Consider the following 20,129-nt stretch of genomic DNA (forward strand, 5'->3'; position numbering starts at 1 on the left):
AAAAAACTATAGGGCCTTGGTAAAGAAAATTATGGTGCACCAAAAGATGGACAATTACACAGCATTTGAAATGACAGTTTTAAGGCTCTGTTCAGAAAACACAGAAAATGTTTATAATATAATGTCAAATGGTCAAGGGAAAAATGATATACCTTATGTTTGTCACTGTGAAAACATACGCATGCATGTGGATAGACTAGGGAGGAACTAGGAAAAACACTAAAAAAAAAAATCTGTGTTTGCAAGGTTATTATGGATATCTGCCTTAAAAATAAAAACTCATGTTGTAAGTACTTTTCACAAATTAAGAGGAAAGAAAAATGAATGTGCCACACTTCCTGATGACACTTTCTGGAAGATATATGCAGCAGAGACAGATGGCAGGCAGGTTTTCTCAAAGTGAGGGGGTTTAGCCACTCTGGTAGTAAGAGGCAAGAGCCATTTACTACAGATGGGAGAGAAGCACAGTTTAGCCCATATGGCTCCCTAGGATGGTGCCTGTACTTGCCTGGTAGAAAATCAGCATTGGGGTAAAAAAAAAGAAAGAAAGAAGAAAAGCACACATTTTGTAATGTATCAACTTTCTAAACTTTTTCTTTAGAGTCAATGTTATACCATTAAATATCCTCTTCAGTGAGGAGGTGAATACATGAGCATAAGTTTTTGGCAAATTTGATTGGCTGGGCTTAGGCCATCTGCAGCACTAGTTTTATCACATGCTAGAGTGGTAACATTTCCAAAACTGTGTAAGGACAGAAGATACATGAGACAAGGGTATCTGTTACTAGCTGAGCTTTGGAATGACGCTCTCCCACCAGCTGACAGGGATGCCAGCCAAACTGAGGGCTACAAACACTTGATCTGAGGCAGAAAGAAAAAGTTAAAATTAGGAGGAAGAATCCAAGTTGAAGCAGTTAACCAAGAGATTACACGGATGACTGAGACACATATGCACCCAATGAATATTTTTCAAATGGACAGATGGTTGAAGGAACAGGTTAAAAAAAAAAAAAAATTACTCACCTAATACGACCACACAAAATTCATTTCCTCTGATTTTTGATGCACAAATTGCCACAACATAATCTGGTAGCCTTTGATAGTGTCTCATTTCACTGAGAGTCCTCAATGTCTCTGAAATGCCCTCTGCCAAAGAGTTCTGTGTCACAATCACATGTACCAAGTCTTGAGATACGCTGGCGATTAATCTAGCAAGCCAGGGCAGTTGTCCTGGTGACACGGATATACATTGGGCACCCATCTGCAGGGCTCTCTCTCTCAGAGTAAATTCCTGCATAGCTTTCAGCATAATTTGCTCAAATTCTTCCCTGAGAGGTATCTGATCAGGACCTAAATTGAAGAGAATCACAGATAGAATAAAAAAATTACAGCTAGAAGAAGAGAGATGCACACACTAGTGTGCAGTCTTTCTAAGCCTATTATGCTCCACCCGACAGGTAAGCTCTCTTGTTCTTGTAGTGGTCCCAAGTCTAGAGCTCCTACTAACTGATTTCTACTGCAAAACTACCTTCTCTCTTCTTTCTTGGCCTCCATTAAAAAAAAAAAAAGGCCTGTTCTCCTATTTTTGGTCCGTTTAATGGAGATGGGTAGCACAAACTGTTAACACACTTGCCTGATAACTGAGAGGTTGGAGGTTTCAGTCCACCCAGAGGCACCTCAGAAGAAAGGATAATTACACAGCGTTTGAAATGACAATTCACCACCTGGTAACCTACTTCTGAAAAATCAGCCATTGATGGATAAACAAACTGTGGTACATACACACAACAGAGTATTACGCAATGAGAAAGAACAATGATGACTCTGTGAAGCATCTCATAACATGGATGAATCTGGAGGGCATTATTCTGAGTGAAATAAGTCAATCATAAAAGGTCAAATATTGTATGAGACCACTACTGTAAAAGCTCATGAAAAGAAACAATTTTTGATGGTTACGAGGGAGGGTAGGGGTAGGGATGGAAAAATGCTAAATAGACAATAGATAAGTCATAACTTTGGTGAAGGGTGAGACAGTACACAATACTGGGGAAGCCAGCACAACTCGTACAAGGCAAGGTCATGGAAGCTCCATAGACACATCCAAACACCCTGAAAGACTGAATTGCTGGGTTGAGGACTGTGGGGACCACAGTCCTGGGGAACATCTAGCTCAGTTGGCATACCAATTTATAAAGAAAATGTTCTACATTCTACTTTGGTGAGTAGCATCTGGGGTCTTAAAAGCATGTGAGCAGCCATCTAGGATACACCACTGTTCTCACCACTTCAGGAGGAAGGAAGAATGAAGAAACCTAAGATACAAGGGAAAGATTAGTCCAAAGGACTAATGGACCACATCTACCACGGCCTCCACCAGACTGAGTCCAGTAAAACTACATGGTGCCCAGCTACCACCACTGACTGCTCTGACAGGGATCACAATAGAGGGTCCTGGACAGAGCTGGAGAAAAACACAGAACAAAATTCTAACTCACAAAAAAATACCAGACTTACTAGCCTGATAGAGACTGAAGAAACCCCAAGAGTATGGCCCCCAGACAGCCTTTTAGCTCAGTAATGAAGTAACTCCTGATGTTCACCCTTTGCCAAAGATTGGACAGGTGCATAAAACAAAATGAGACTAAAGGGCCACAACGCCCCAGAGGCAAGGACTAGAAGGCAAAAGGGGACAGGAAAGCTAGAAATAGGGAACCCAAGGTTGAGAAGGGAGAATGTTGACATGTCATGGGGTTGTTAACCAATGTCATAAAACAGTATGTGTACTAACTGTTTAATGAGAAACTAGTTTGTTCTGTAAACCTGCATCTAAAGTACAATAACAACAACAAAAAAAATCAGCCATTGAAAACTTCATGGAGCACAGTTCTTCTCTGACATATATGAGGTTGCCACGTGTCAGAATTGACTCAAAGGCACCTTTTTTTTTTTTACACAAAATTTTTCCATTGTCTATCTTGGGAGATGGTCATTGCAGGTAGCATATTTCTAGGCCTATTAAACTTGGCATTATGGAAATGGTCAGTGACTAATAAAATAAGAAGCCAAAATTAATTTTAGCTTTCATTCTTTTCTCATTTTATTCAAAGATACTTTGAAAAATACATTTTAATGTATTGCCTCTATACCTAATTTTGAGAATACTGCCCAAAGGAAAATTGAGCTTAATTATTTTTTACTCCCAATTTATTTTTTCGGCAGCCTCACACTTTTTCCTGATAGAGAATGCTCTCACCCTCTAGCTATTCACCAGCATTCTGGGCTTTTAAATATGGCATTTGAGCCTCCTTCCCGGTCACGATTATAACTAAGCTTATACTGGTGACCTGTGGCCCCTGGAATTCAGGGAACTTTGTTTCTCTTATTCTCTTTAGAAATCTCAACCAGTCCTTGGAATAAAATAAGTCAATGTTTGGCAACCAAGTCACAGAAATGAATTGATTCCTAAATTTAGTTTAAATTGAAACCAGTGAGACTCTATTCACCCCCTCTATTTTTTTTATTCAGAGTGATTTCTTTTGCTCTGTGAACCTGAGATTTAAAACTTGAATCTGCTGTAAACAGATACATGCTCTTCAGTATCTGTGACCTGAGATCAAGCAACAGCTTCACAGCCCAAGGCTAAAGCTCCTTACGTTAGAACGCAGGGATAAGGGCCTGGACTTCTGTATGGGAAGGACACCTCAAGTGCTTCCTCTAACAGGCAACATGGCCTCCCTGGACCCTGCCTCTGGGAGAGTAAGAAAATGAGGGACTTTGTAATATTTTTTAGGATAAGAAAAAAATTAAATAAAATATTATAATTTTAAAAACAAAATATTTTACTTAGATAAAACTGTTTTTCCAGGATTGGCTGGGGGCCAGGAGGAGGTGGGAGAGTGGAATCCTCACAGGCAACTTTGTTCTCTTGTATACATGGAAACAGGGCAAGAAATCTGCAGTGCTTACATGTTTATGTTTCTAATGTCCTCCCCAATCATTTGCTAGGGCGAGAGGGATGCCTCCTTATTACCTTGGGACTTAACAATCTTCTTCCAGCTTCATCAAATTAGCATCACGGTTAGTAGTCACTGGGTGGATACTTATCAGGAGTGAGCTCAAAGTGGGCTGGTCTGCACCTTCTGTATCAGATGAAGGGAAAGTGGTCGTCCCAGAGCATGATCGCTCTAAAGCATGTGGCCCTGACTGTTTCCAATTCCCTACTACCTCTCATAGACAACCTGATGGCTCAGAGAGCTGGTTAGTAGGTGCGTCCCTAAGACCCACTCCAAATCACTACTGAGTAACATGTTCTACTAGGCAGCATAATTAATTCCAAATATAAGGCATTCTGGGAAAATGAAATTACCCAACGCGTTCACAATACTCTCCGTCATCTTAGAACTCACTTTTATAGAGTTTGACTGATTTCCTGCTCGGATTCAAGAAAGGGGGAAAAATGAATCAAAATTTAAACAATGTAAGGGACTTCTTAAGAGTAAAATGCCTTGCTTCCTATCACCTCCCATAATTTCTTCATCTCAGCTACAGAAACTTTTTCCCCACTTTTCACAAGCTTGATAATACTAATTCTTTTTTTTTTTTCCCCCTTCAAGTACTAATACCCAGTAACTCAGGTCAGCCCAGGCATCAGCTTTGATGGCTTTTCAGATACAGCTGCCTTAATAGAAAAAGACAAGCTTCCAACATACTTAGAGCCCTCCAAGAATCTCTGGATTTGCTGATTTCATTATCAGCTTCAAAAGAGTTTCAGATTGTGAAATAGCCGATATTTTCTAAAGTGGAAAGGCCAGTTCCTCCTGGAAAATCTTGCTCTTCTCCATCATCTCCAGGTAACTAAGTCATCAGAGTATGACACCACTCGCCTTCGAGTTGATTCCTCCTCATGGCAACCCCATGTGTGTCAAAGTAGAACTGAACTCTGTAGGGTTTTCATTGGCTGATTTTTTGGAATTAGATTGCCCAGACTTTCTGCCAAAGTGCCTCTGGGTGGAATCCAATAGCCAACCTTTTGTTTAGCAGCCGAGTGCTTTAACTCTTTATACCACCCAGGGACTCCATTGAATAACAGATATATCCTTTTGGAAGTTTGAATTTATTTTTTTTAATGTCTATAATCTATGGTATATGTGAAAATATTCCTGCTGCCTTCTCCAAGGCCTCTGCAACAAAAAATACATGTCGGTTAGTTTTTGGGAGGCAGAAAAATCTCAATATACAAAGTCTAGATTTAAAAAAAAAAAAGCTATTGAGATTGCACACAGAGACACCTAATTAATTGACTGGAAGTAAAAGTCAGAAAAGAGTTTATCCTGCAGGGTACAAAAGAGCCTTGTATAAATGAATAGAGATTTTTGAGTGTGTGTGTGTTTTTTTTTAAGATAAAAGCATCTAATAATTTAAGGGAAGAAATCTGGTTCATTTCATTAACTTAGACTTTGATTTTTAGAACTGTTATGAAGACTGAAAAAAAAATGCCATACTGAGTGGCTTGGTTTGCTGTAATATCATTGTTTGGAAGAATACAGTTTCTGGGTACATCCAGAAGCTGATTTTTTATCTTAGAACACACTCCACAGTCCACGGTCCGTACATAGCAATTAAAATTATGACATCAACTGAGCTGCAGACCCAGGTGATTTTTATAATTTTATTACCTATCAGTAAGTACAACTGGAAACCCTGGTGGCATAGTGGTTAAGTGCTACGGCTGCTAACCAAAGGGTGGGCAGTTTGAATCTGCCAGGCGCTCCTTGGAAACTCTATGGGGCAGTTCTTCTCTGTCCTACAGGGTCGCTATGAGTCGGAATCGACTCGATGGCACTGGGTTTGGTTTTTGGTTTGGTTAAGCACAATCAGCAAGTCCTAGATTTATCATGAAAGTGGCTCATGGGAGACCTGAAGCCTTGAAAGTATCAAAGGCACATCTAAGCAGGCCTTGAGACTCTCGGGCACTAAATGTTATAGCCAAGGTTGCTAAGTGATGCTCCAAAGACTGAATCTGGCCTGATAAAGCTTTTGGCTAGACCAGTATTTTTATTTTATTTCTTAATATTAAAGTATCTTTCTAACACTAAAAAAAATTCATGAGAGTGCATATGAAATTTTCCTGTGTAATTTTACATCTTGAACATTTTTCTAAATAAATCAGTGGCTTGAAGTCCTGGAGTGAGTTTGTAACTAGGGTGCATGTCGGATGGCCTACCAAAGTTTGCAAAATAAAGGACTTTTCAATGTAAATGCTGCCAAACCAATACAGTGGTGTCAGGGCACCTGCATGTACCCACCGTGCGGCTCAAGAAGATATATCAAATAGAGTAAGTACAGGGTTCATGACCTATACACCTCCTTACCCTAAAGCTCAGAGAGCCTTTCAGAGAGGTCCACAGTTACCACCTCAGGGAAGGAAAACACGATGGGACTATGTAAAAGGGACATAGCTACAGAAGCAAAAAAAAAAAAAAAATGGATGTAGGGACAGTGGATAGACAAAATAAAAAGGCTAAGCGGAAAATGGGAAAATCACTGCCTAAGTCAATGCTATATTTACATTCCATATAGCAGTTGCATTTTCACAGGTTACTTGGCACAGCTCTTTAAGGCTCTGCCTGCATTGAATGCTTTAGAGAGCTTAGGAGCATGAGACTGGACACTAGATGGAGCAATTCATCTTTTCCAGATGAGGAAGGGAGGCTGGATCTGAGAGAAATCGGGAAAAAACAGAGATAGGCAGGTGGCTGAAATAGGGAAGAGGAAGAAAGGAAGGAGGAGGAGCAAAGAAAGGAAGAAGGAGGAGCAAAGAAACAAAGGAGAGGAAAGGGAAAAATCATAGAGAATGGAGTTGGAGGAAAGAAATGGTGGAAGATAAAGAAGGAAAATAAGAGACAGAGACAGTTGGATGAATGTGAGAAAGTGGGAAAAGAAAGGAAAAGTGTGTTACAAGGAAAAATGGGAATAGTCACTATCAAATGGTTACCGAAACAGCTTACCTAGCCGCACAAGATACTGGATAGTCAGAAGAATCATGTTTTCCACACTCAGGAGGTGGCAGCCAGTCAACCCTAATTGTTCCAAATCTTTGTTTTCCACCTGTGGAATCTTGTAGCAATTCACCAGCAGAGGACTCACAACAATGTCACCAACATTTCCATAGAAATAGGGTAAAGTGCCATAGCCTGTCCAATAGAAGCAGGTTGATAAATAAGTCTAAAAAGTTCAACTTTTTTTTTTTTTTCAGGTCTAATCAGGTACACTTGCTCAAATAGAATACAAAGATGCTTACAAAGTCCCCTGCCCTCTGAGGTGGCTACCAAACAAATGTATCAATCCTAGTGAATTTATTTGGCTGCTCCAAATTCTTATCCTTATCTTAAACTAGATGAACAGGAAGCAAAATACTCAAGTTATCTCTGTTTCCCACAGAAAAGCCATGTTAATATTACATCTCTGCCATAGAGGATTGGTCAGAGTTTGCAAAGCATCTCTGTATTCTTTGTAAAACTGCAATTCTAGAATATTTTCCCAGAAATTCCAGATTAGATTTCTTTTCAGATAAGAAATTTCTCTGTAGAAGTTAGAAAACAAACTAATATGTTTCACTTCCTGGGGTTTTCTTAAAAGAAAATGTAAGCTAAATTCACTGATCCAAAGCAATGGTGTACCAGCTGAAGGTGCTTGATAGTTTCTACTCCTTCTGCCTGTCTTCGATACTTTTGTTATTTCTCCCCTGTATGTGAGTAAACAGCCTCAAATGATCTTGGAAGTAGATGGGATAAATATATGTTGAAATATGCCCCATTTCAGTGGTCTGTAGTGAAGGCAATCTCTCTGTGAGACTCCCAAAAGGCAGAAACCAAAGGGTTCCCATGTTCTACATTATCTTTCCAAGGCTTAGCTGCACAATATAAATGTTCAATTAGACTTTCCTAAGCCATATAGGATTCAAACAACTGGGATCCTCCAGTGCTTACAGGCCCAGGATGAGTAGATAGGGCAGCCAAATAAAGGACAAGGGTTGAAGCAAAACTAGCCATATCAGTAGGCTCAGGCCAACTGCAAGAAGCATATAACACCTAACTTAGATATACCCTAAAGACCTGTGGTGCTTAAACACCACACCTGTTTTGTCCGGAAGGTAGAGCAGACAGTCTCTTTCTGGCTAGGCTAGTCCCAAGACTGAGAGGACTCTTGAGGTGGGTATGAAAGGTGCTAAGTTAGTCCTCAAATCTAAGTACCCCTAAATTTTTACAGCCTCACTTATACACAGCCTAGAAGAACCCAGACTTTTTAAAGATACTGACTCACAGATGTTTCCCATGGTTCAGACCTGCAACTCTGGGGCCTCCTGGTTCTGGTGTGTGGGGCCTGTTAGCTGGCTTAGCTTCTTTTCTCTGTGGTTTGGCTTCTTCTGTCTGGAATGTCCCCTCCCCCGCCATTTCCATTCTCACCAATACTTCAAGACCCAGTTTAAACCTCACCTCTGAGAAAAGTTTTCTCAGTCCCCTCCAGGAAGAGGTAAGACCTCTCTCCTCTGAGCCCTTGAAGTTCTTGGGTACAGACCTCCACGACCTCACCTATCAGAGTTTGCTGTAATTGTTATTTATATGTCAGACTTCCCCACTACACAGAGCTCCTTGAGGGCAAATAAATTCTTAACTTTTAGTCATATGTTTAATATAACATGAAATAGCTGGCCAATAAAAGCTGAAAGAACCAATACAGGGATAAATGAATACTTTTATGAACACATGAGTAAATACACAAACAATTAAAAGGAGAAACACTCCTGGATTCCAACTGACAGGCAACTTGGAATTCCTTTGCCTTACCTATCAGAATTACTGGTCTAATTCCTGAGTTACTCAGCAGATTTTCAGGAACGATTACGGTTTCCCCCGCAGGAATGGGCCGAGGTTGTAAAATTCCAGTTAATGGGGTCTGTGGACCTGGGGCAGATAAAAGGGGCTCTGGAAAAAAAAAAAAATTGTTTGACAAGAAGGATTATAAGAGAAAGCTAAATGAAGTACAATTGAAAGCTATACAGTTTTAATACTTTTAATAAAGAAGTTTGTGTGCGTGTGTTTTCCACTAAAGTAATCCATGTTTATTATACAAAATTAGAAGTAAGAAAAAACAAAAGGAAGAAAAAATCAATCATGATCGTACCATCTGGAGATAACTACTACTTTCCAGTTGTTTTTCCACATGTAATCTTTAGGATTCTGTTTTGTATTTTATCTATTCATCCCAGATTACCAAAGGCATATCTGCTCATTGCAGAAATTAGAAAAGTGTGAAGAAGGATAACTCATCATTAATCAGTACTACCTAAAGGCAACAGCAGGTAACATATTGGCACAATTCTTTGTGTATATGAGATCTCTGTGTAGTCTTTAAAATTATCTATTTAAACAAACTTAAATTTTTAAAGAACCCCATTTATGTCTCAGAATTGGTATAGTTAAATTTATTACAGCAAGGTAGACAAGCATTTTACCATTTAACCATAGGTACCCCGTGGCCATAGTTTGGGTATATCATCAAGAAGAACCAGTTGGTTTTTCAGGGTTCTAGTTACAGGCTGAACCATTCAGGCTGGAAATAATAAGCACGGGTCACATAGGAAACCAGATCACAGGAGGGCAAATCTAACACCACTATCAGCAAAATAAGTCTTTCTGTGCCCTTTGATGGTGAGCTGATAGCATCACGTATGTGACACCATGGCTTATTGATATTATGGGAGAAAACTATGCCAAATGAATTAAGATCACATGTGGTTGTAGGGAAGGCAGATGTGAGGAAAACAAAATATTACCTATTATTAATATCCTTGGAAACCCTGGTGGTACAGTGAGATATGGCTGCTAACCAAAAGGTTGGCAGTTTGAATCCACCAGGTGCTCCCTGGAAACTCTATGGGGCAGTTCTACTTTGTCCTACAGGGTGGCTATGAGTTGGAATTGATCTGACAGCAATGGGTTTGGGTTTTTTTGTTTTTAATATCCTTACATAATATTGGGCACAGTGGTCAGTTAAGGAAATTTATCTTCAAGGATTCAGGGAAAGAACAAGAGTAGATATCGCTGCTAATTAAAAAAAAATTTTTTTTTTTAAACCAGTCTTCTAATAAAATCTTACCATTTCTTGCAAGAGGTCGAACTGTAGGAACAGGTACAACTAGACCAGGTTGGGGGACAGGCGACCCGGTATACCATCCCCGGTGTCGTTTCTTTGGTGGCCCAGAAGTGAACATGGTAGCTGAAGACAAAAAGAAAGATGGGTCTTGTTTTCACCAATGTGGAAGAAAGGAAAGAATGTGAGAATAACATAAGGCACTGTTTTACAACTTTACCCAGATTATTTCATTTTTATTCTATCAACAACCATGTGAAGTTGTAATACAACCATGATTGTTATAATCATTTTGAAATGGACTAAGGAAGGCTCAGATGTGCCCAGAGTCACACAACAGTGAAGACTGTTGAATCCTGTACTTTGGTCAGAAGATCCCACAGTTTTTCAAAACGCCTCCCTTACACATTTGTTTCAACAGTATTTCCCAGATAGGCTCATCCATGTAGAATCACTAAGTTATTTAATCATTACTGTTCACACCAATTGTAAATGTTCAAAACGTTGTTTGACAAGCTAAGAAAAAATACTGGAAGTGTGCCGTCAGATAATTCATTGTTCCAGAATCTGTAGCATTTCTACCATAATTAAATGCATTAATTCAAGATTCTAAGATGGGTTTTTTACCTGGGTCTCCTGATGCATAGCTTGGTCTTGGTGACAAAGAGTAAGTCACTGGGCGGGCTGGAGTAGAGCCGGATGCACTGCTCTTCCCTCCATGGGTACTGTTTCCATTAGCAGCATCTGTAGGACACAAGTGGAAAAGCCACTCAGAAGAGAGGTTGGGTAGGACATTGCACTCTGTGATGCTGCCACCACAGAAAACCTCACACTCTAGGATTCGAAGGCACATCACTGACAGGACTCAGCCAATTTAAATAAAACCAGCTACAACCATCAGAGTAGTACCTTCATTGAAAATTAAATGCCACCTAAAAATAATTCTTTAAAACCTCAAGAGATCTTCGAATTAGAAAAGTCATTTTCCGTGAAGTGTTTGGAGATTGTGGGTAGAAGGAAAGGAAAACTTTTTTTTTTTTTTAACTCTATTGTGGAAATTTTCAAACATACAAAAGTAGAGAGAAGAGTATAACAAACTCCTATGTACCTACGACCCAGCTTCAAAATTTATAAACTCACGGCCAACTTAGTTCATCCATACCCCCGGCTTCCCTCCTGCCTCCACATACATCATACACACTCGAGATTATTTTGAAGTAAACCCATTTATCATATTATTTCAATCATAACTACATCAGTATGCATTTATAAAAGAAAAGGACTATTTGAAAAGACGTAACTGTAATATCATTATTATACTTAAAATTAACAGTACCCAGACAAACCAAACTCATGCTGTTGAGTTGATTCGGGCTTACAGTGACCCTATAGGACAGAGTAGAACTGTCCCATAGGGTTTCTAAGAATGTAATCTTTATGGAAGCTGACTGCCACATTTTTCTCCAGCAGAGCAGCTGGTGGGTTTGAACTCCTGACCTTTCAGTTAGCAGGCAAGTGCTTTAACCACTGCGCCACCAGGGCTCCTAAAATTAACAATCCCATTAATTATGACTAATAATTTCTTAATATCAACAAATATCCCATCAGTATTCAAATTTACTTCAATTATCTCAGAAATAATTTTTTACAGTTGGCTTGTTCAAATCAGGACTCAGAAAAGATCCACACATTGAATTCAGCTGATATGTTCCGTAAACCTCTTTTAACATTTAGGATTTCTCGCGTCCTCCTTTTCTTTCTTACAATTAATTTGTTGAAGACCTGGCAGAGTTTCCCATTTTCTGGATTTTGCTATTAGGATACTCATGGTGTCACTTAATATTCCTTTGTCCCCTGTATTTTCTATAAACAGGTAGTTAGATATAAAGGTGATCAGATTCAGGTTCAGTTTTTCACCAAGAGTATCTCATAAGTACAGTTGTATTATTTCCATCAGGAAGCAAATAATGGCTGGTTTTTCTCTCTTTTTGTTAGGTTAAGATTGATCAGGGGGTTCACAAGTTGTCAGTCTAAAATCTTTGTACTATAACATTGTCCAACAGCCTTTCATCTGATGGTTTTAGAAGCTAAGATAATTACTGCTAAAATCCAGTATTTCATTATTTTTTAAAATGCTATAAAAATTTGGATTCAACTTGTTCAGGTCTGTAATCTAAGCTAGGAGGGCGAAGCTGCAAGCATTGGGACCAGTGTAAGAACAAAAGTGGGCTGGGTAAATATCGATGCCGAACTGTTGGAAAGTCTCCAAAAATGTGAGGCTCTTTTTCTCCTCATTCTTCTTCTCTGTCTCTGACCATTTCTTCTCCTCAAACACTGGGCTTTTCTAGGATTTATCCTCAGTTCACAGCTTCTCACCCTACATCTCTCCCTGAGTGATATTATTTACCCTGATGATTTTAAATCTAAACCACCGGTATGGATTTCCCCCATGATACATCAAATGACTGTTGAACAGCTCCACTTGTATGTCTCATGATATCTGAGACTCAGTATATGCAAACCAAACTCTCTCCTCCTGGAGAACCTGGCCCTCCTTCTGTATTCCCTGTCTCATGTAATGGTACCACCATTAGCACAGAAAGGTAGACATCACCTAGACCCCTTCTTCTCCTTCATGCTCATATTAACTCAGTCAAGTCTTGCTTACTGGTAGTAATCCAATCTGTCACCTCCTCTCCAACCCTATTGTCACCCTGGCCAAGGACTTATTTCTCATCTAGACTATTGAAATGACCTCTCACTAATTTTCCTGACTCTTGTCTTCCTATAGATTGCTGCCAAAATGGTCTAGGTCAGGTTCAAATAAGACCATGTCACTCCCCTGTTCCATCAGTTATAGACTGAAATCCTCACTTCTTAGCATGATGTCCCGTGACCTTTTCCTTGCCCACCACCGTCTAACAAGTCCAAACTGCTGGAAATACGTCCACACATCATATTGCTTCTTTCCTTTGAACATTTGCTCCTGCTGTTGCCTGTATCTGAAATGCCTTTCCCCCACTCCTTTGTATAGTTAACACCTCCTCACCATCCAAAACCAAGCTCCTCCACCAACTCATTCTCAATTCTTCCCTAAAATGTTGGGCTGAAACTCCCTTCTCTTAATGCTCCACTAGCACATTGTATTTATCACAATACCCCCAAAATATCTTGTTATAGGCTTGTTATAGATTGAATTGTGCCCTTCAAAAAGATATGTTGAAGCCTTAACCCCCAGTACCTGTGAATGTGAACTGATTTAGAAATATGGTCTTTGCAGATGTAATTAGTTAACACAAGGTCATACTGCAATAGGGTGAACCCTAATCCAGTATCACTGGTGTCCTTATAGAAAGAGAATAAAAGACAGACAGACACACAAGGAAGGCAACCATGTGAAGACAAAGGCAAAGATTAGAGTTATGCTGCTACAAGCCAAGGAATGCCTGGGACCACTAGAAGCTAGGAGAGGAAAGGAAGGATTACTCTCCTAGAACCATCAGAGAGAGCATGGCCCTGCTGACAACTTGATTTCATATTTCTAGCAACCATAACTTTGAAAGAGTAAATATTTGTTGTTTTAGCCACCCACCTTGTGGTGCTTTGTTATGGAACCCAACAAAATTAGTACAAGGTCAGTCTCCCCCACTAGATCACAAGTACCTTAGGGATCAGAGACTGAGTCTTATTTATCTTTGTACCCCCAGCTTCTAGTCATAGCAGGAGCTCCATAAATAGTTGTTGACTGGAATCAAACTGCTCTGTCTCCTCTGTATGTCAAATGTCATCCCCTGACTTTTCTGGTTGGAAACAGAGACCACAAGGCTTTGTGCAATAACACTGCTATGAACAGCCTTGCTTCTGTTTTCAACTGGCGGGTAGAAGCAGCTTCTATTTTCATTGTCAATTTGTCAAATAAATTTCCCATAAGTCTTTTATAGACTACGTATTTACCAAAGAAATATAAGCGAGGAAAACATCACCTGCAGCAAAAGTCTTCCCTACAACCTGCAAAGATAAAGCCAGTGGTTTCACAACATTCTTATTCCGGGTCAGGTCCTGAGCTCCACTTAAATTGATTGCAGAATTAGATGGACTGAGAATCGGTGAATCTTTAAAACGAAAGAGGTTGTTTAAGTTAGCAACTATTATATTTTCAGAAAGGAAGCTAATTCAAAAGAGTGAGTTGAGAGGAAGCAGACCAAAATTTTGGAGTTTTCCTTGGCCTATTTTGACATTTTAGGAAAGTCAATTTATCTGTTTTACTTTTTGTTTATTTAACAAACATTCATTAGAAGTTAGTATGTAAAAAAAAAAAAAGAAGTTAGTATGTACTGGGTATTATTTTAAGCTCTTTAAATATATTAATTCACTTTATTCCTTTAATAACTCATGAGGTAGGTATTATTTTCTTAAACAGTAATAGTTGCTTAACTTGATCAAAGTCAGGTGACCTGGTATCAAGGATATCACTATGCTCCATATCAAAACTGCCTCCACAGATCCCCTCAAAATCATATTCTAATGCGATATATTTATCTTTATCCAGATGAGTTTGTCACTTAAGAGATTTCACGCAAACTAGGTCACTGTACCCTAGAAGAAAGGACTTCTCTTAGAAGGAAAGTTGCTGTAATTTTTTGAATAAACTAGGATTAATTTACCTATGTAATACTAGGTATATTCAAAAGAAAGCTCCCATTTAGATTCAGAAAATAATTCATTCCAGAAAACCTACATGCCATGGGAGAAAGACTCCAGCCAACATGAGTCCTTCTAATAGAGCAAAAAAAAAAAAAAAAATTTTTTTTTTTTTTAATTGAGCAGGCCCTAAATCCTGACCTCACTCCAGCAGAACATCAGTTAACACAGGAAAGTGCCAAAGGGACTAGTAACACTCTCTGAGAGTTTGGAAATCAAACAAGATACTGATGGTACTGCATTAAAAATATTCTAAAAAATATCATTCACTTCACAACGTGGTTCCTGATACATCTAGTCAGCATTTCCCATAAGAACTCAAAAGACTGAAATCATCCCCTAATGGTTTAGAAGAGTTAACGTGCCTCTCTGAGAGTCTCACTTACTACCAAGGAGTGATTTTAAGGTCTCCTGGGAGAACAGAGTCCAGCAAGTACACATATAACATTACAAAGTTATGGAAAACTAAAGACAGCCCAAGTTTTTCATGTCTTAACAGACAGCCTGTGGGACAGGAATCCCAGGTAAGTTTACTGTGCCATTACAAGGGCTGGGCAATATTTTTCAGGCCACAATCATGTTGTTTAGAACAGAATGAGTAGCTTACTACATTAGTTTATTTAGTATATTCCTAACTAATAGTTCAGGTATACACATAGGTAAAACATAGGTAAAATCTGGCTGACAAATAATGAAGTTAGAGAGACTAAGAAGGGTAGTGACTCATCTTGTTGTTTCAAATCCATAAATTCAAATTAACATAGGCCAATATTAAAAAAATAAAAGATATGGAATGGACTGGACAATGGGTTGGAGAGAGATGCTGATGAGGAGTGAGCTACTTGTATCAGGTGGACACTTGAGACTGTGTTGGCATTTCCTGTCTGGAGGGGAGATGGGAGGGTAGAGAGGGTTAGAAACTGGCAAAATGGTTACAAAAGGAGAGACTGGAAGGAGGGAGCGGGCTGACTCATTAGGGTGAGAGTAAATGGGAGTATGTAGTAAGGTGTATGTAAGTTTATATGTGAGAGACTCACTCGATTTGTAAACTTTCACTTAAAGCACAATAAAAATTATTTTAAAAAAAGATAAAAAAATAAATAAAGGATATAAAATTATATATATATATATATATATATATGTCCAATAGTTAAATAAAATACCTAGGAATAAGCTTAATAAGAAACATACATAATCATATAAAGAAAATACTTCTAAATATAATGTGTCTGGGGTTTGTTTTAAAATATTGGGGGAGGGAAAGAGGAAGATGAAATAGTATTGGCTGTGTGTTGAAAACTACTAAAGTTTTCATGTGTTGAAAACTACTAAAGTTGGGTGATAAGTGGTTCATTATATTACTCTCTCTATTATTTTTATATATACATTTGAAAATTTTGACATTAAAGATTAAAAAATTTCTAATGCTTCTGAAGATCATGAAAAGAGAAACAGCAATGCCACGTTTCTGAGCAGGAAGATTCAGTGTCAAAATGCTGATAAACCTAAGTTACTTTATAAATTTAACATGATTTTAGAAAAAAATACCAACAGGTTTAGATATTATTAGCATTACTGTTAGAATTATTAGAATGTTTTAACTAGGCAAGCTGATGTCATGTTGATATGGAAAAATAAGACAAGAATAGCTGCAAACCTGAAAAGTAAAAGCAATGAGGTTAGCACAGTGATAAAATAAAATATATTATAAAACCTCAGTCAATTAAACTTTATGGTCACGACGCATTAGTAGATAAACAACAATGGGAAAAAAAGGCAGTATACTAGAACAGATACAAATACGCATGTGGATTTAGCTTAAGCTAAAGTTGGCAGCTCAAATAAGCAATGAGAATGTGCTCTTCAATACATTGTTTTGAGAGAATTGGATATAAAGGGAAAAATTAAGTTGAATCCATTTTTTACAATAAGACCAAAATGAAATCAAATGGATGAAAGTTATAAACTTAAAAATTGAAAATATAAAAATAATAAGAGAATATATGGGAGAATTAATTATTACCTTGAAGTGAAAAAGGCCAAACTAATACTCAAAATACAGAAGCCAGAAAAAAAGATTGATAAATTCAACTACATGAAAATGAAATTCTGCACGGCAAAACATATTCTAGCCATACAAATGGTAGCTGAAAGAGAGTTGGACTGGTCATACTAATAGACAAAAATTGTTACTAAAAAAAAAAAGAGGGATATTTTATAATGGTAAAAGGGTCAATCCACCAGAAAGACATTTGCACTTGTAAACATACATGCACCAACACCAGAGCCCCAAAATACATGGAGTGAAAACTGATAGACTTAAAGGGAAAAATAAGTAATTTAATATTAATAGTTGGAGACTTCAATATCTCACTTTCAATAGTAGATGGACCAACTAGGCAGAAGATCAATAAGAAAACTGAAAACTTGAACAATACTATAAGCCAGCGAGACGCAACAGATATCAATACAATCCTCATCCAAATAAAAGCAGAACACAAACTCTTCTCAAGTGCACAGGGAACATTCTCCAGGATAGATCTTATGTTAGCCCATAAAACGAGCCTCAACAAATTAAAAAGGTCTGAAATCATATGGAAATATATTCTCTGACTTCAGTGGAATGAAATTAGCAATCATTAACAGATGGAAATTAGAGAAATTCACAAATACGTGGAAATTAAACAACACATTCTTAAATAACTAATGGATCAAAGGCAGACATCACAAGGGAAATTAGAAATCATTTTAAAGTAAGTAAAAATGAAAACACAAAATGTGCAAACTTAAGGGATTTGCTAAAGCAGTGCATAGAGGGAATTTTATGGCTATATTAAAAAAGAAGAAAGGCCTCAAATCAATAATTTACTTTCCACCTTAGGAAACTAAGAAAAAAAAAAATTCAAACTAAACCCAAAGCAAACAGAAGGCTAGAGCAGAAATGAATGAAATAATAAAACAATATGAAAAACAATAGTGAAAATCAATATAACCAAAAGTTGGCTCTTTGAATAGATCAACAAAATTGACAAATCTCTAGCTAAACTGATCATCAGAAAAAGTCAGGAATGAAAGACAGCAACCTTACAGAAATAAAGAGAATTATAAGGGAATACTATGAACAATTATATGCCAACAATTAGATAACCTAGATGAAATGGGCAAACTCCTAGAAGAACACATATCACCAAAACTGATCAAGAAGAGATAGAAAATCTGAATATATCTATAACAAGGGATTATAGCAGTAATTTAAACATTTCCCACAAAGAAAGTCCTGGTTTCAGATGGCCTTACTGGCATATTCTACTAAACCTTTAAAGAAGATTTAATACCTTTCTACAAATTCTTCCAAAAAACGAAAAAGGAAAAAACACTTCCCAATGCATTCTATAAGGCCCGTAATTATCCTGATACCAAAACCAGACAAAGACATCACAAGAAAGAAAACTACAGAATATAATTCATGAAATTTATGAATATAGACATAAAAATCCTCAACAAAATACTAGCAAATAGAATCCAGTAACTATAAAAAGGATTACATACCATGACCAAGTGAGATTTATCCTAGGAATGCAAGGTTGATTTAACACACAAAAATCTATCAATGTAATACACTACAACAATAATGGAAAAAAACACATGATAATCGCAAAAAGTATATATAAAGCATTTTACAAAATTCAACAAACACCCTTACCTTTCAGGATAAAAACGCTCAACAAACTAGGAAGAGAAGAGAACTTTCTCAACATGATAAAGGGCATCTATAAAAATCCACCAAAATCATCATACTTAATCATGAATGGCTGAATGCTTTCTCCCTAAGATCAAGCACAAGATAAGGATGTCTACTCTTGCTACTTCTATTCGACATTGTATGGGAGGTTCTATCTAGGGTAATTAAAAAAAAAAAAAAGGTAATTAGAAAGGAAAAAAAAATGCATCCAGGTTGAAAAGGAAGAAGTAAAACTATACCTATTTGCAGATGATATGATCATATATATAGAAAATCCTAAGGAATTCACTTAAAAACTACTAGAGCTAATAAGGAAACCCTAGTGGTGTAGTGGTTAAGTGCTATGGCTGCTAACCAAGAGGTTGGTAGTTCGAATCCGCCAGGCGCTCCTTGGAAACTATTGGGCAGTTCTACTCTGCCCTATAGGGTTGCTATGAGTTGGAATCGACTCGATGGCAGTGGGTTTGGTTTTTTTGGTTTAGAGCTAATAAATGAGTTCAGCAAGGTTGCAGAATACAAGATCAATACACAAAAATCAATTGTATTTCTACACATTTAAAATGAAATATTCTAAAATAAAATTAAGAAAGCAATTCCATTTACAGTAGCATAATAAAGAATAAAGTATTTAGTAAGAAATTTAACAAAGAAGTGTAAAGCTTACACTCTGAAAACTATAAGACATTGTTGAAAGAAATTGAAGACCTAAATGAATAAAAATACATTCCATTTTCATGGATCAGAAGACTTAATATTGTTAAGATGGCAATACTCCCCAAACTGATCTACAGATTCACCATAAGCCCCATCAAAATTCCAACTGGCTTCTTTACAGATATTTACAACCTGATTCTGAAGTTCATATGGCAATGCAAGGGACCCAGAATAGCTGCGACAGTCTTGAAATAGAAAAACAAAGCTGGAGAATTCACATGTTCCTATTTCAGAATTTAATACAAAGTCACAGTAATGAAGACAGTGTGGTACTGGCATAAGGTTAGATACATAGATTTAATGGACAGAATTGAGAGTCCAGAACCAAACCCTCATATTTATGGTCAGTTGATTTTCAACCAGAGTGCCATGGCAATTCAATAGGAGGAAAGAATAGTCTTTTCAACAAATTGTTCTGGCACAACTGGATATCCACGTGCAAAAGAATGAAGTTGAACCTCTTCTTCACACTATATATAAAAATTAACTCGAAATACATTACAGACCTAAATGTAAGAGCTAAGACTACAACGTTCTTAGAGGAAAACACAGGAGTTTTTCTGACCAATGTTTTTTTAGATATGACACCAAAGCACAAGCAACAAATGACAAAAATAGATAAATTGGATTTCATTAAAAAAAAATTTGTGCAGCAAGAGTGAAAAAAAAATGCAGAATGGGAGAAGATACTTTCAAATCATATATCTGATAAAGCTCTTGCACCCAGAATATATAAGGAACTCATACAATTCAACAATAAAAACAAATAACCAAACTGAAAAACAGGCAAAAGACACAAACAGACACTTCTCCAAAG

At 37.5% G+C, this 20,129-nt stretch overlaps 1 protein-coding gene across 1 annotated transcript in view; it reads right to left on the bottom strand.

Annotated features, from left to right (window-relative positions):
• GREB1L (GREB1 like retinoic acid receptor coactivator) overlaps positions 1-20,129 on the bottom strand; it is a 161,275-nt gene that overhangs the window by 81,598 nt on the left and 59,548 nt on the right. The window contains exons 6-11 of the mRNA XM_064294664.1: positions 14,139-14,267; positions 10,783-10,899; positions 10,162-10,281; positions 8,850-8,987; positions 7,011-7,196; positions 1,024-1,350 (exon numbers count right to left, since the gene is read on the bottom strand). Coding sequence (XP_064150734.1) covers positions 1,024-1,350; positions 7,011-7,196; positions 8,850-8,987; positions 10,162-10,281; positions 10,783-10,899; positions 14,139-14,267 — 1,017 coding nt within the window. The remainder of the gene's footprint in view (positions 1-1,023; positions 1,351-7,010; positions 7,197-8,849; positions 8,988-10,161; positions 10,282-10,782; positions 10,900-14,138; positions 14,268-20,129) is intronic.

The sequence above is a fragment of the Loxodonta africana genome, chromosome 11 (assembly GCF_030014295.1).
Source record: "Loxodonta africana isolate mLoxAfr1 chromosome 11, mLoxAfr1.hap2, whole genome shotgun sequence".
NCBI classification, from domain to species: domain Eukaryota; kingdom Metazoa; phylum Chordata; class Mammalia; order Proboscidea; family Elephantidae; genus Loxodonta; species Loxodonta africana.